This window comes from Anarrhichthys ocellatus, unplaced genomic scaffold (genome assembly GCF_004355925.1).
Source record: "Anarrhichthys ocellatus isolate YVR2014 unplaced genomic scaffold, GSC_Weel_1.0 scaffold32, whole genome shotgun sequence".
In the NCBI taxonomy this organism is placed as follows: Eukaryota; Metazoa; Chordata; class Actinopteri; order Perciformes; family Anarhichadidae; genus Anarrhichthys; species Anarrhichthys ocellatus.
Window position 1 is genome coordinate 645262 of NW_022280062.1, and position 16170 is coordinate 661431.

A 16170-nucleotide genomic window follows, 5' to 3' on the forward strand; every position below is an offset into this window, starting at 1 on the left:
CGGTTATGCTGGGACAGATGGACTGAGTGGACTGGTTTTATTCTGCATTGAGAATGAAGGAGCAGACAACTTCCTGGTGCACGCTCGAGGCTCACAGAGAGTCATCCGACAGGTGAGTACATGAACACACTCGTGATGGTTGTAACTTTCTAAGAGTAGAACAGTGAACAATGTCTGGTATGCTGCTGATTCTAACAAGTCATTTGGCTGAATATTGTTGTTGCACCCGCCGTGGTGTCCATTTTTATTTGTGGTTGGTCATTTGTGTGTTGAGCTTTGTCCTCTTTTCTGCTCATCAGTTGTCATCTGTAAAGGAATATATGTTTGGTTTGGTCAGAGGGGCTCTGTGGTTCGATGTGTAGCTTAGTAGACATGTAAATGTACTTTATTTTTAAATGCAAATATAGCATCATCATCATATTTTCTCTTTAAACTCCCTCCCTCCAGTCTTTGTTATGAATTGTAACGCAGTAACATTTACTCAGAATAAATATTAACTGACTTTTAGGCCAACCTGAGTAAAATGTCTCATTTAAAGTACAAAATCTTGTCCTTGTGTAAAATATTCTAGAACTCTTTCCATTCCTGACTATCAGGTAATTTATACATTTAGTAAAATGTTCACACAAAGAATAAAAAAACACCCTGAAGATGTCCTCAGGGTGATCTTATCCTGCACTTTTTTTTTAGCATGAAACTTGCATCTTATTAAAGATGATACGCTTTATATGAATAAGAGTATCCAACACTTGTGGAGTTTTCTAGAGATTAAAATCAAGATACATCTCTGCTGTTTACATTTTGAGTACCTCTTTACATAAAATATTTTCCTATTAATTAAAGGTTCAAAAGCAGATTTTTACTATATTTTAGCTGTATTTTTTTTATACAACCCGTATATTAACTTGATGTCAAAGTGATATTTCTACTACAGATTTGTAACTCTCTGGGGTTTTCTTTCAAGTCAAGAGCCTGTTTAATGGTCTTGCACTGCATCAAGTAACAACAGAAGTAATTGTAGTTTATTCAACACTACACTGCCTGTCATTAAATCTTCTTTTAGATGGATCAACACAAGCTTTTCATATTCCAGCAAATGGAATTACATTTTTCAGTCTATGTACAGCATGGGTTCCGTTTAAAAAAACAACACTTTACCTCTGTTTCAGGCCGTGAAAGGTAGTCGAGTTGTGTAAAGCATCAAGTACATTACACTATAAATCTGTAATGCATGCAGCTTTAGGTTTTATGTGCCTGTTTACTTGTCTTTGGGTGTTGCAGGACATCCATAAATCTGTCAGAAAAGCCGTAGTGTGAGGCGAGATGGAAACCTTTTCTGTGTTCATCAATTAATAGTAGCAGTGACAAAAGCAAACAAAACATTATCACAAGCTTTCCAATGATTCAGGTTGGCACTCTCGGGGAAAGAAAACGTACGTCTAACAAACGAGACGCATAAAGAGCAGTTACAATGATTAGAAGAGGCATAATGTGATTGTGACCTTTTTATTTTTGTGCCAAACATTTACGGAGAAACGACACATTTTCCAAATGAGCTGCACGCACTATGAGAAATCAACCTGGGTCCGATAACCAGTGACACAACTGTTTCGGCTCTTAACAAATCAACTTCATATAAAAGCACAGAATTGGTTATAATTTGGTCTTTACCGGGCGCCATCTTTGTAGTCAAATCTCGTCCACATTAAACGGGATCACAGCAGTCCTATTAACTTTGGTGCAAGGCATGACCTGAGAGTCGAGGGTGTAGGTCCCCTGCTTTCAATACTCAATGTGCTCTCTGATTAGCAATTATGTTTTAGATAATGGTATACAAACTGTTGCATACCAGTAATTGGTCATGAGGATTTTAATGGATACTACGCAAATCAAATGGGGCTATGATGTTATTGGTAATTATAAGATGAGAAATTATTCCATTATTTCTTACTTGCAAAGCTTTTCCATGAATGTAAAAAAAAAAACCTTACAGAAAATAATAATTACCTCTTCACACACAAACTACAAATAGAATAATCACTCCCGTTTTTTTAAACAAAATATTTTTCATTACACCAGAAAATGAATACCATAAGCACGACTATAGTTGATCTATTTAACAGACAGCAGTGGAGTTTTGATCTACAGAGTTCCCAGTGTCAAAGATACAGCACAGCAAAAGGGCGCTACAACAAACCAAATTAAACTGTATGCAGAATCCTATGATAACAATACATATGTATCACTTTTATATTGAACAGAATTAATATCAACAACATTCAACTCAGATTTTGGAATACTAAACAATGCATTCAAAGTAAGATGAGTGAAATCTCCAAAGTCTGTGACTGTAAAGCATGAAGAAAAAGAGTGACATCTATCAGTGATGTGCGGTTTTATTTATTTTATTTTTTCTTTCCACCGCGGAATGTTTTTTGTAGAAATATACCTTCGTTTGGGTAAATTTACTGTGCTAGGAAACTCACAGAAGTCCTAATGTGATGGGGGTACGTTGGCACCACTATCAGGGAAGTTCTGCAAGCAAATTGTACTTTGATTAAACAGGATTTACATCACAACAAGTCCAGTCTGCAATAAAAACGTCTTCTTTCACTCGAGGACTGCAGACTAAGGTGCTTCGTAGGACACTTCTACAGTTCAGGATACAAAAGGCTCCAAAATACAGAATTTGAGATTTGTTTAAAGGCCATCTACTTGATTCATATTCTTTAAATCCTATGTTTTTTTTCCTTTTTATCAAAACATTTCCAGTCTTGATCACTTGGGACATCATCTCCAGTGACCAATCATAAGATGTGAAGTCAGGAACACCCAACACATTTACAGTAAATTCATGCATTATTGACTATCATCAGTCCCCTCTAAAAAAACAAAGCTAAAAATGTGAACCACCACTGAACACCGGTCATCAGCTGTCTCATTATTCCAAACCTCTGACATAATTAATTATACTATTTGCATCAAGGATGGGGAAACCATGGAGAGGAGAGGGTCCTACAACACCGTATCATATCAAGTAGGATGCCGGCTATTCATATGCAAAGTGAGGAAACACAAGCACCCTGTAGAAAAAAGTTACATCAAAAGGTGCCCTGTAGAAAAAATTATGAATCAATAAAGTCTCTCCATGATCTCTTGTAGCAGGAAGGTACAAAACACGTTGACCGGACACAAAATCTCAAGAGTAACGACACAAAGTGCCCTGTTGGTGATTATGCAAGAAACTCAACAAGGTGGAGGGTGTGGCCTTATTTGACTTTCAGTGTCTTTTGCTTCCTTTTCCGGTGATCAGTTAATCACCAGACCCTGACAAGTAAGTTAAAGCTTATATAAAAGCTGCGATGAAAGTCTTCATCTCAGCACGATTATATTCTGACAAATATAATAAGAACTTTTTTTCATATACAATTTTTAATCTGCACATTTCTGCAGAAATCCTGACATTGTGATAAAATCTGAATCTCAAAATGGGTTTCTCAAACTGTCCATTTAGTATACTTTTTTTTTTTTTTTTGGGATATATAAATTCATACAATTCGTGATAATCATATTATTATCCACTATCTATGACGTCTCTTTCCATTACAGTTTTGCCATTACGATTTAATGGAAATAATGCTACATCTGTACTGAAAAGGGTGAAGAAAAGCATCTGAGCAGGCGCTGCACCCATTAAGAGTGGAGATTAGTTAATCAGTCATTTCTCTCTGTAATACAGCAGATATGCTTTCAGGGACTCTGGCAGCGGTAGAGACATTATTTGGTCTCTCAACACGTTCACTTGCTTGAGGATTTCAATGTCGCCAATGTCTCGTTCTTCCTCCTCCTCCACTTCCTTGTGTTCTTCCTCGGCGTGCTCCTCCTCCTCGCTCTCCACCATCTGGGGGATCAGCTGATTGCCCACGAAAACGTAGGTGTTGATGCGTCGCCGCCGGCAGCGCCGGCGTTTGCGCTTCTGGGGAACTCTTTGCATGATGTCCTTCCCCTGACTGTCCTCGTTGGCCAGGTTCCTCAGAGTGCGGCGAATGTAGATCCGAGACAGATCCTGAAGGCTGCAGACAGTCACCGGGGCTGAGGACAAACAGAGATGACAGTCCTTCAGGGCAGTGCGCCACAAAAAAAAAAAATAAGAATAGTCCACAGAACTGCACCAGTCCTTCAACTAGGCCGGCATCAACAAGAGAGGCCATCAAAGAGAGAACTGTGTCTCAGTATTTCAAGGAAAAGGATCTACTGGCTGAACAGAGCAGCTGCAGGGCGAGCGTCATATGTCAAAGAAAGCATTGCTGTCGGTCTCGTCACATCACTTTGAATGCACTGTCTGACTTTGAAATATTGCCCGCTTTACACTTCAAGACCAGTTAGACATAATAAAACACAAGGTTGTTGTTTTTTTTGTGAGGCTGGAGAACTTACGCAGCTGGACAGCGTCGGGCTTCTCTCCATCTGCTATGCTCTGCTGGATCAAGGGGGCAAAGGACACCGCCAAGATGTTTTTGCTGTCCCATGTGCACTGGCCAGTCCTGGTTATCTGGGTCAGCTTCATAAAGAGGCAAAACCTGAGCTTAACACTTATAAAATATGAAATGCTGTGTGACACTAGGGAGCAAGAAGCACAGTTTCTTCTATCTATATATATATATATATATATATATATATATATATATATAATCCTTATGGGGACATGTCTCTCTGTTTAATTCTCTACAGATACACGTTTGCTATTAAATGCAGTGTTTGCTTATTAAACAACATTCACACATCTAATGATCTTACTCCAAATTGCACGTGTTCATTATGGTTGGCAGATTTACATAAACACTGTGTAACCAAAGATAAACTTTGCCCCCGGAGGAGAAATGAGCCCCTTTACCATTTGCATACATGCTGCTGTAAGAAATGGGTGCATGAAACATTAACACACTTAATTTGTGCGTGAGCAACTTACTGCCAATGGGCTTAAAGACCGATCACACTTTCAAATCAATTAATCTGCAAAATGATGTTCTCAATTAAATTGATGCATTGTTTGAGCCATAAAACTTCACATTTCCCAAAGCCTAAGGTGACATCTTCAAATGTCTTGTTTCTGTCAGACCAACCGTCTAAAAGCTCAAAGACAGTGAGTTAGTTTTAAACACCGACATCTGAGAAGCTGGAGACGCCAAATGTTTGTCATTTTTTGCTTGAAAAATAAGCAATTATTCAATTATCAAAAGAGTAGCCAATTTAATTTTGTTCATGAATGAGTAATCATTTGGCTCATTGTTGCAGTTATAATATAAATTGGGTTACATCATCATATCGCACACATCTATCAGACATGTTGTCAAAATGTCTGGTGGTGGGAGAAGTTGGCTCAGTTCATGACAAGTAATTATTAGTCGACAGTATCGACAGCCATCAAAACGCTGTTAAACCCCATGAGGCTATGGACGCATCATGCATCATTGTAATAAGGGAGAGTACATCTTAGTGGGAGGTGTACTCTATTAACACCAGCAGATACTGAAGATGCCCTGGAAGCAAATGTATTCATTCATTCATAGCTATTTTTAATGCACTTCATCCAACACAATACTGCTCACTGTCAGAGTGCAGGTCTCTAGGACTACTTATTATTTGTCTCAATAAAGCCTGTAGAGAATTCTTCCCTCTCTCACCAATATAATGGGGCTATATGGTACTCTGCTTCTGGTGTTCAAAGCGCAAAAACAAAAAACCACATTTAAAAAAACTCAACAGCTGCGTCTCCTTCCAGAAGGGATGAACCGATAATCCACAGATCTTGTTTTGAGCAGTTTCATGTCGGGACCATTTTATTTCTACCAAACTACACCCGCCAACCCCATCACTGCGCAGGAGGAGGCGTGCAGCCTATTTTGTGCACATTAGTCCTGTCTATTCTTAACCGTATTTATCCAGCTGTGTAGTCCTTGATCCTAATCATTCTGTCCATTTCTGTATATATTCAGAGCAATGCAAATGTGTGTGTACACATACTGAGCCTTGGGTCATTTATGACCCGTAATCATTCACAATCTGAATTACCACTATTGGCAAACAGTAATTCCTGAGTGTATGCATTGAGATCCCTTTATGCTTATGAGAGCGCCTACCGACATAAACATTAACGAAGAGTATGTTTGAGATTGCCCTCTGTATAATGCGAGCCATTATATTTAACTAACGTACAAGGAAAAAACAATGGCTTGTTGCTTCGTCCCATTATCACCCCGCCGTGTCTTTAAAGATACTCAATCATACAGTTTGGCAGCATTTGCAAAACGCTCAGTTCTTCTCATGTTTCATAGCTGTCCACTCTGGAGGGTCATTTTTGTTCTTTTTTTGGGAGGTGGGAGGGCGGCAGATTTTAGTTTTTTTTTAAATGATTCGCATTAGTGTGGACATGGTCTGAGGTTTGTAGTGCTTACAAAAATGTCTGCTCAAAATGATAATTATTTTCCCCATCATGATTCATAAGCCTGTACCGGCTGTTTTGGTTCTTACTAAAGCCTTGTATCTTCTTTAAAAACACAACATAACATCTGATTGATATACTGCATTCTCTGAACTCAGGCCTTAGTACACTCAAGTCTTAAATAACTGACAGCGTAAAACCTTGGGTCACCATATCTAATCTTAGTCAAGCGTTGCCCAAAATCCTTGACCATGAATCTGTCATGAACTTTACCCTCCTTACTGGAATAAAAGAGTCCAACTATATTCTCCACCAACGCACTCTTACACTCTGTCCACACTCAAACATCCATTTTTTTTTTTTTAAATAAAACTTATTTATACAGCCCTCTGTGTGCTCCTTACACGGCTGCTGAAATCCAGGGGCAGTCGCGGCTCAATGATGCATGTGAAAGTTGCATAACCAGTCTTGTAGGTCAAAGCTATTTTACCTGTTTTCCCTCATATGTTAGCATTTTCAATAACAACCATTATGTGTTGCTTCTGTATCATTCAGGAGGCTTGGAGCACTTACCTGATCTTCTATAGGCATCACCAGAATGCCTCCAATTTTGAGCAGTACTTTCATGTAATTTTCATGGTCTTTCTGCACTCCTGCGCCGCAGTAGATGCGATCGTATTGGTGACTGTCTGTTGAGATTTCAAGGCAATTCCCCACCACAAAGACAGGTTCACAGAACTCAAACCTGTGAAAAAATAATGACAAGTATAGTGGATGAAATACAGAAAATAGCAGGAAAAGTGCTTTTTTTTCCCTCTTTCTTTCAGGCTCATCACATTTGTGAGCTGCAACAGAATCATGCAGATTAGATGAATAGAGGAAGAGAGATTTAAATGGAATTAATTTGCAAGACAGTCCACAAGAGCAGAACTGGCAGGTAAAACTGCTACTAGTTTCAACACACACTGTTTTTATTAAAATAAATAAGATGATAATCTAAAACACAGTAATTAACATGTTAAAATAGCTGTTTTTACACGGAATAAACTAAATAACAGTGAGCATTAGAAGTGCTAGGAGACAGATTTTGTGAGGCCAACTGCTTCCTCTTGTTTTCAACCCTTTATGCTAAGCTAGGCTAACCAGCTGCCGGTTTAAAGTTTTATGTTCGGCTTTTTGTCTGTTGCAATCTTGGTTTTTAGCCCTCACCATCTTCACTGAACAAGACATTCTCAGGCGACCAAAATGTTAAAGTCCACTTCCATGAACTAAAAACAGTCTATGAAAGAGTTAAAGATGGAAACGCAGACAACATACAGACTGGACAACACAGTGGTAGCAACCTGTCAATCACAAGGTAGCCACACCCTAAAATATACCCCTGCTTTATAGAGTATGAACATCATGCTGTATTAAAGAAGACTTAAAGATTGAGACCATAAACTGTTTACTGAGGTAATAAATCAAGTGAGGAGTAGTCATTTTCTCATAGACTTCTATACAATCTGACTTATTTTTGCAACCAGAGGAGTCGCCCCCTGCTGGCCATTAGAAAGAATGCAAGTTTAAGTCACTTCCACATTGGCTTCACTTTTTAGAACCAGAAGAATTTACCAAAATATTTGAGAGTGGAATCAATCTTTTCTTCTAACTCTCGGCAAGAAATCAAATTTGCGTTTTTGCCAAATTGAAATGTTCCTATTAAAAGCAAGAACTTACTTATCAAAGCTGTCACTATTCTTTATGAAATCATCCAGTTTCTCTCTGGCATATTCAACCACGTCCTTATGGAGCTCAACTCCATGGTTCACACCAAATGGTCCTTAAGAGAAAAAAAACACAACAGGAACAATTTGTTCTTAAACAATCAAATACCTATTGTGACTTCATGTTGAGCTGAAACGGTTAACTGTTTTTCATTGATGGACACATGACAGTAATCTGCACATCTTTTAATAATCGAACAGTGACGCAAGTAACAAGGTAATTTTCTTGTAAAAATACCAAATCTGCTGATTATCTTTGTCTTATGTGATAAACTGAATATTGACTTTTATACAAGCAATTTGTAGATTGTGCCTTTTGGCTTTAGGAAACTGATCTTTTACAATTTCTTTTTTTTTTCTTTAAATAACCAAAACTGAAAATTGCAGTCCTATTATCACTGATGCACTGATTTGCAGGCACACAGTGTACTTTTGTAGTACATTTGTTGAACCTAGATTTGATATCCGAGCACCTCCCACACATGAAACAAAGCACAGCTGGGCACACTATGCTTACCTATGATGAGGCCAACCATTGTGCTCAGGTAGCCAGTCCCACTGCCCAGATTGAGGAAAGAAAGTCCAGGCTGCAGTTTGAGGGCCTCCATCACCTCTGAGTATATACACGGAGCAGACAGGTGTATGTTGCCATGCTTCCACGCCAAGTCTTTGTAGGCACTGTCCCGGTAGCCGTCCAGATAGTAGTCACCGCGGTCTATGGCCCGAAAGGCCTGCTCAACTTTCTCCGTGCGAATGTACTGGGCCTCCTTCAGATTATCAATGAGGTCGTCATTGTCCTCCCCAGCGCTCACGGCTCCCCCCATGACGAAAAGAGAAGAGAAAACACAAGGGCCGAAACTCGTACTCCGGGTGAGCGATTCCTCCTCAGTGTGGCATGGGGGAAGAACGTCTGACCTGAACGCTGCTGCCGCCGCTGTGACTCCTCAAGCGTCGGTTCAGACTCCGGTCATGTCCAGGGCAGCGAGTGACCTGAGAAAATATTACATAAACACGTTATGGCAACGCGCCCGCTGGGGAACACAGCATCTGTGCAGATTTAAGATGCTGATGAAAGTAAAGATTTATGAATCTTCTCCCACGATTGTCCTTGTTTTTCTGCTGAAAAGTTAACGACTGAAAGCGACAGACTGAAGAATGAAAGAATTATTACACATCAGTGGATTTCCAAATAAATACCCTTTAAAGACGCGATGAAATATGAAAGCTGTATCTATTTGAATATTAACTGCAAACCACATAACCACCAAAAGGTCATGTTTAAAAAAAACAATCCAATAATACAACATTAAGGCATTTTAATTGGATAATAAAATGTGTGGCTTTTAATAAGGAGCCTTCAGATTATTATTTTGCACATCATTGCCTCCTGAGATTAACCTCCAAACACACACTTCCCTTATACAACTTGTTTACTCTTCAATGTTTAAAGGCCTTTTTTTCCCACAGCAGACATTTTGCTGGCTCACTAGCACGGTTTTATGGAACAGAGCCGTCGTCAATGTAATTTGTTACAGCCGGGATTTTCCTGCAAATACATTACAGAGGATCGGTGGTGGAAAAGCTATGTTAGTCATGCTATATCCTGCGTGCACAGTGTAATGTGCTGTGTACTGTAGAGAATTGTTTTTTATTTTAGAGCTGAAACGATTAGTTTAATTGATTAGTCAAATGTCAAAAGTTCACCGCTTCACTGGGTCAATGAAAACTGATCTCCGCTTGATCTGAACACTACATTGTGAGTCCTGAGCTACCGGCTTTACTATGTAATACTATTAAGTACAACATCGTAGAAATAAAGAGTGAACTACTACCACATGCTGCTTTTTAAACATTTTATAGATGCTTTGATGACTTAAGTACCACCACGACTGGCACAGAGTGGAAGGGTGGAGCCCAGGGAGACGAGACTTGAATTCCCTCTCTGCCTCCTCAGCATCTCCACATCTGACTCAGCTAATAAAGATTAAATTCAGAGGTGACTTTGTAGCGGGAGGCCCGGTAAGGTAATTTTCCATTGGCTCCTTCTCGCGGGCAAGAAGAATCATTGATTCGCTTAACAACACTGATTGCACAGCAGTGTATTTTTCTTTTTGTTATCCTAGTTCCCCTCTCTCCTCTCTGTAATGCATAGTCCTTTTGAGTAGCCTGCATTTGAAAGAAAATCCAGGAAAATGTGTCAGGGGAGGTATTGTACAAGCAAACTGCTTTTGAGCACTGCTGTACAGTCTCACCGATGATTATCTCCAGTCTTGAAACAGGAGTCCTCTTTCACCCACTCCTTTTTAAAAAGAAGACTAATCAAAAGGCAGCAGCTATGTGATAACATGTGTTGCTATAGTGAAGCTAGTTCTTTCCATTAAAGAAAGAAAGAGAAAATAATCTGTGTGTAAAAAGGAAACCACTGGTAAACACACACTGGATGTCCCGGGTTGAACCCTGGTGTGTGTGTGTGGAAAGTGCGCTGACTCCATGTCAGGTCATGACTGAGCTGATCCACGACTCGCTGAACCCTGCAGGATGACGAAACATGCAACGGATCCTCCGGTAACAGGAGATCAACACTAGTGCTGTAATGAAACACCGACGGCCCCGCCAGGCCGCACAGCGACATGTGCACACTTGCTGATCGGCAGACGGCGAGGGGAAAACCGATAGTGCTCGTGGTTGCATGCATTTACACTGTATACTCAGACATTTTAGCAACTCGTTTTGCAGCAAAGAAGAGGACGTCTGTGGCAAAATGCAACAGCGGTATGATTCTCATGAGTAGAAAATAATCATACGTGTGTCAATAAATCTACACTCGCAAGTCTCACGATTGCATTTGTGATGTAATGAAGGCAAATTTGTCATTTGTGCTTAAATGTATAAATAATGTTTTTTCATAACTACCCGTTGATATACGAATCCTGCTGATGAATTGACATTACAGCGCTTTGTCTCGTATTCCCTGCAGAAACAATGTGCGCGTGTTGGGTTCACAGTGACGGATAAGAAACTGGATAAAAGACTTGAGACGGTGTAATTAATGAGGTATGTCTGTATGGAAAATAAATTCAGCGACGATTTTCCCTGCAATGTCGAACATATTATTAATACAACCCGTGAGCAAATGTGCTTTACAAATGCAAATTTGGTAGAAGTGCTCGTTTGTTTCGCTACAAAGGCCCCTGAATTGAATGTTATTGAAGCCGGAGTATTCCTCTGTGCAAAGAACCGTGTTGTGCGTTTCTCTCCTCGCCGAGATGAAAAGCACCTGCACATTGTATTGTAATTTAGAACAACACTCCTGTAATAAATATTACCTTTTGTGAACGCTCTACTAATTCTAAGCCATGCTGAGTCCTCATCCAGTGCCACCAGCAGGTCAAATACTTGATTTCATGACCCGAAAAACTAATGATCCAAATCCCATTAAATCTGCCGACCATGGCCCGCAGAAGATAAATCATGGTGATCTTGGTCACCGAATGACGTTTTTTTCTAGCACTGAAATGTCCAATTTTACATAATATGCCTCAAAATCTGAATATGGTGATGTTTGCTGAATATGTTAATAGTCCTCAGATACTTCCTTTTGAATGTTAATGACCTGCTGACCCCTCCTCCAGGGTGAACCCCCGGGGAGACGTCCTACACATAATGTCTGATTACATATTCTGAAAGGGCAGACAGTCACTGTTGAAAGTTTATGTTTTAATATAATATTTTTATGACCCCCATGACCATAGGTAATTTTTCCTCTTCCAGTGTTCGTTATTTTGAATGCGTTATATAAAGACCAGCATTTTAGCCATTACAGCAGTATGTCTTCCTCGCCTGTTATAAAGTTTTGGGGCGATGTTAGAGTCGGTATCGGATCAAGACTTTCATCTCCACAACATGTCCCAGAGTGTAACGAGTCACTCTCCATAATGACCCCCTTCCTTTAGTGCCGTCCTCAGACTGAAATATTAGACTGCCATGAAAACCTGAAAGATGTTTGTGCTCAGCAGTGGATCGGTGCTTTTGATTAAGGTCACAATATGGCCGTTCCTCCGACTCCATCCCCAGGCTAGAGATCAGACTGAATGTGAGGTGTATTAGCATCCATCTTTATTCACTCAACCACTGGACTCTGAGTTAATTACTCACAAACGACCACAGGATGTGACAGTAGAGGCGTCTGCTGTGCCCGGCTAACAGGAGCCGACTGCATGCAGCCGGGTGTGAAACATATTTAGCAGAACTCCAGCTGTTTCACTTATTCTCCTCAATGTTGCTCATATTGACTTAATATTCACAAGAGGTCAATGCAGTTTTGGGGATGAACGTAATGAACGTCTTTTCACCAATCTGTGGTACCTACATCAACCTGTAACCTGCGTTTTGCATTGTTTACATTTTATCTTTTTTTCTGAAGTGTGATGAAAATGATGTCATCACAGGGCATCCAGCAAGGCCAACGACTTTAGATGACAACCACGGCTCGAGAAGACGACCAGTAGATTATCTGATGGTTGTTTGCTGCAGCTGTACTCTGTAGGATTTGCCGTCATGTGGAAAATTTAGAAATAATAGATTCAGCTTTTCAGTTGAGAGGATACGCTGCTTTTCTTTGTCGTATTTTATTCATCCTTTATTTACAAGAGGGTCAGAGAGGTCCAAATTGAGATAAGATATCTCTTCTGCAAGGAAATGGTTTTTACATAAGAGTATAAACTGGGACAAAAGTTAAAAAACGCAAGGCACCATGATGTAGACTACATCCAGTTCTCTCAGAAGATGCATGGATAGAAGTTTTCTTAGCAGCAAAAGGAACCTTTTTCTTTAAGTAACATAACAACCTAACTTTAGTGAAGGTTTCTATTGATATGGACTTCAGAGGTCAACTTGTTATCAATCCAGATGCCACGGTGTCTGCAAGTCCCTAGATGAGTGCCATCTAGTGTCCAGACAATACAATCAGTAGGTGCTGAACGTCAATGTGTAAAAGTCATACATTTGGTCTTTTAGGAGCTTTAAATCAATTATAAGTTAACAGGAGACATCTGCAATAAAATAAAAGTAAGGAATCCATCGCCACTTTTTAAAGATGGCGCTATTTGACAGTTAATTGAATATCTGTAGGTTTTGTACAGTTGAGGACAAAATATATATATTTCCTTGGAATTTAGTCAACTGTGATCGGCATAGTTAACTTTTTTTCATACAATTTAAAGACCAAACCAGAAAATACTGGGAATACTAATCAATACTGACGCTAATCAGTATAGTTGTACCAGTACAGTAGCCGTTTATTCAGCTGTGGTAGTTTGTATATTATTTGTAATGTGTTTATGATGTCGTTGAACACACCTGTCAATCACGAACCTCCAGACTTTGACTTACAGCAGGCACGCTGCCTCACATCATACAGATGTTTTAGTATTTTCTTGCCCACTCGGTATTTACAGACGTTCCTGTAGTCCCCACGACTGACACCTGGTTCAGCCAATCAGCTCGCTGCCTGGTCACGTGCCTGCAGTTGCCACACAGACGGCGGCCCGACAGCCAATCGGCTGCTCCGGACGCTTTCTTCGCACTGCGTGTGACGATGGAGCAACAACAACAACAAGAACAGCGATTTTCATGAAAACGCTTTCGAGCGTTATTAATCGCGGCTGTTTCTAAAAAAAAAAAAATCCTGCACCAAAACAAACCCCACATTATGTGAGAAAGCAGAGTCCCACGAGTGCACGAGCGGACAAACACTAAAACACAGTGTTGTTGTTGTGCGTTCATCCAGCTTTTGTTCCCACTTGTCGACCATAAACGCAGTCTCTCTCTCTCTCTCTCTCTCTCTGCAGTGAGATTAACCTCAATCTTTTAGCAGCGACTAGCTAAACCGGTTTGTTTGTTGCATTTTAGTAACTGCTGTGCATGCGTGCGCGTGTGTGTGTGTGTGTGTGGGGGGGGAAATAAATCCCACAAAAACAAACGTTGATTTCTCCGAGCTTCTTCCGCTTGACAGAAAAAAGTAAAAAATAAAAGACGACGACAACAAACAAAAAGAAACAGACGACAGTTGGCGAAGCTTGCACGTGAATCAGCGAGTTTAAATCGAGGTGTTTCAGTTGATGTCTCGTGTTAAAGTCCACGCAGTGTGGACCTGGCTAACGTTAGCTGTCGTGGGCCTGAGTGCGCCATCACCAGAACAGGGACAAAGCAGGTTAGGTAAGCTCTCGGGTTGATCCTGCACAGCGACTCGAGAGTTTAATAAAGCTAACACGATTATTATGCAGCCAGCAAAACAACCCGGATAACTGACTCACTCACACGCACACGCGCACACACACACACACACCAACACACGGCAGTTATCTTAAAAATACATAACAAAGAAAATACTCACAATTCCGTGTCGCATCAACTGGATGCTCTGTGCAATGCGACTTTCAGACGTTTTAGCAGCGCTCCTTTTTTTTTCAAATGTCTTTTATTTGGAGGCTAACTGCCGGTCAGCTGTGTTATCTAGCAGCTTAACGTCAGCTGGCCCGAGCGAAGGAGGGAGAAGTAAGTTGGTAACGAAGAGCCGTTGTGTCGAAGTGAAGGAGAAGACAGACACAGCTGAGAGGATGTAAACATAGGTCACGTGGTTTAAATGTTGTCGATAGAGGGAGGCACTGTTGCTCATATCTATTTTATCTATATATCTATTTAATCTGTAGCCTTCCGTGTACATGCACTTTACAGGGGGATGTTTTTATTTGGGTTCACAAGTCTAATAGTTTTTACTACAGATAAAATTGCAGCCATTGCTTTGATTAATCGATCAATCAGGCAGTGAAAGCATGACAGTTCTACCTTGTTTGTACATGTCTCTTTTTGTGTTAATGTGCTTTTTTTATGTAGGTTTGTCGAGTTAGGTGTAGCCAATTGTTATGGTGAATTGATTGTTGTTGTTGTTGTTGTTGTGTACTGCACTACAAAGAAAAGTACATCCATTACAGAGAACGAATAATCGGGCGATACTTGGTGCACTTTATGTTGGTTTCCTCTTAAGACAGGCTATTCTTTCAGGTATTTAAGTTATCTCTGTTGGACTGATTTATATGATTTATGCTATACTATACAATGAATTAATCTGGTTTTACTTGCATTATACCATATTGACTCTTCTGCTATTATTTACACCACACCATTGTTACTTTTTTGTCACATTTTGTCTTTAAGTGCTCTTGTATAGTTTATATTTTCTACTTCTGTTGTATTTTATTTTGAAATGCCTCTTACTATTTACTCTCTATCTGTATTAAATCTGTCCTTGTGCTGCTGCAACAAGCGACTCTTATGGGACCGTATCTATCTGTCAGCAGATAAAGGTTGACTAAAAGCATACGGAGTAAGAAATATAGGTCAGGAATGATACATCCCCATGATAAGCCTGTTCATTACCATTTCCTTTTAACAAGGGAGTTCAACATCTGAAGGTTCCTGGAAAGTTTCACCCACCTCGTAACCTCACAGCTCCCTAAAGGAAACGTTTAAATTTAGCCTGCAGCTGGTTTCACTGGCCTGTGTGGGAATAAACGATGGGAAACCTCGCTTCACCTCGTCCTTTGATAATACTACAGATGACTTGTTCTAAGAGGAAGACATGCAGTCACTTCAAGAAAATTAAATGTCTTTTTTTTATTGCAATAAAACAGTAACAGAGATATTGGAGTCAAAAAATGTTTTGAATGTTGAATGGAAAATGATCAAAACATTCTGGTTAATTAGTTGACAAAGTAGAAGAGCTAAACAAAAATCCATCAGCATTCAGAGTGAAGCGTTTGTGTTTAACTTATTTTTATCGTAAGAAATATCGTTTTATCTTTTATACTCATTTTATTTGCAGTGAAGAGCTGTCGTTCTCCTGCAGTTTGTTCTCTAAAGAGAAGAATCTGTTGACTTCCTCCTTCGGGGGATTCATTGCGT

The 16170-nt window shown here is 39.9% G+C and overlaps 1 protein-coding gene across 1 annotated transcript; it reads right to left on the reverse strand.

The window, feature by feature from the left end:
- Positions 1-1492: 1492 nt before the first annotated feature.
- Positions 1493-14850, reverse strand: pcmtd1 (protein-L-isoaspartate (D-aspartate) O-methyltransferase domain containing 1). The gene is made up of 6 exons (XM_031865368.1): positions 14603-14850; positions 8726-9198; positions 8162-8264; positions 7016-7187; positions 4438-4561; positions 1493-4092 (listed from the first exon to the last, which is right to left on the reverse strand). Exons 2-6 carry the CDS (start codon positions 9030-9032, stop codon positions 3719-3721), a joined length of 1080 nt encoding a protein of 359 aa, XP_031721228.1. The 5' UTR covers positions 9033-9198; positions 14603-14850; the 3' UTR covers positions 1493-3718.
- Between the last annotated feature and the right edge of the window lie 1320 nt (positions 14851-16170).

Bases quoted from the DNA above. Each gene is read 5' to 3' on its own strand.
- pcmtd1 (XM_031865368.1), bottom strand. From the start codon at position 9,032: ATGGGGGGAGCCGTGAGCGCTGGGGAGGACAATGACGACCTCATTGAT. The intron at 7,188-8,161 runs GTAAGTTCTTGC...ATTTTTTCACAG, and splicing joins AATAGTGACAGCTTTGATAA to GTTTGAGTTCTGTGAACCTG. The intron at 4,093-4,437 runs GTAAGTTCTCCA...GTTTGTCCTCAG, and splicing joins GCCCGACGCTGTCCAGCTGC to CCCCGGTGACTGTCTGCAGC.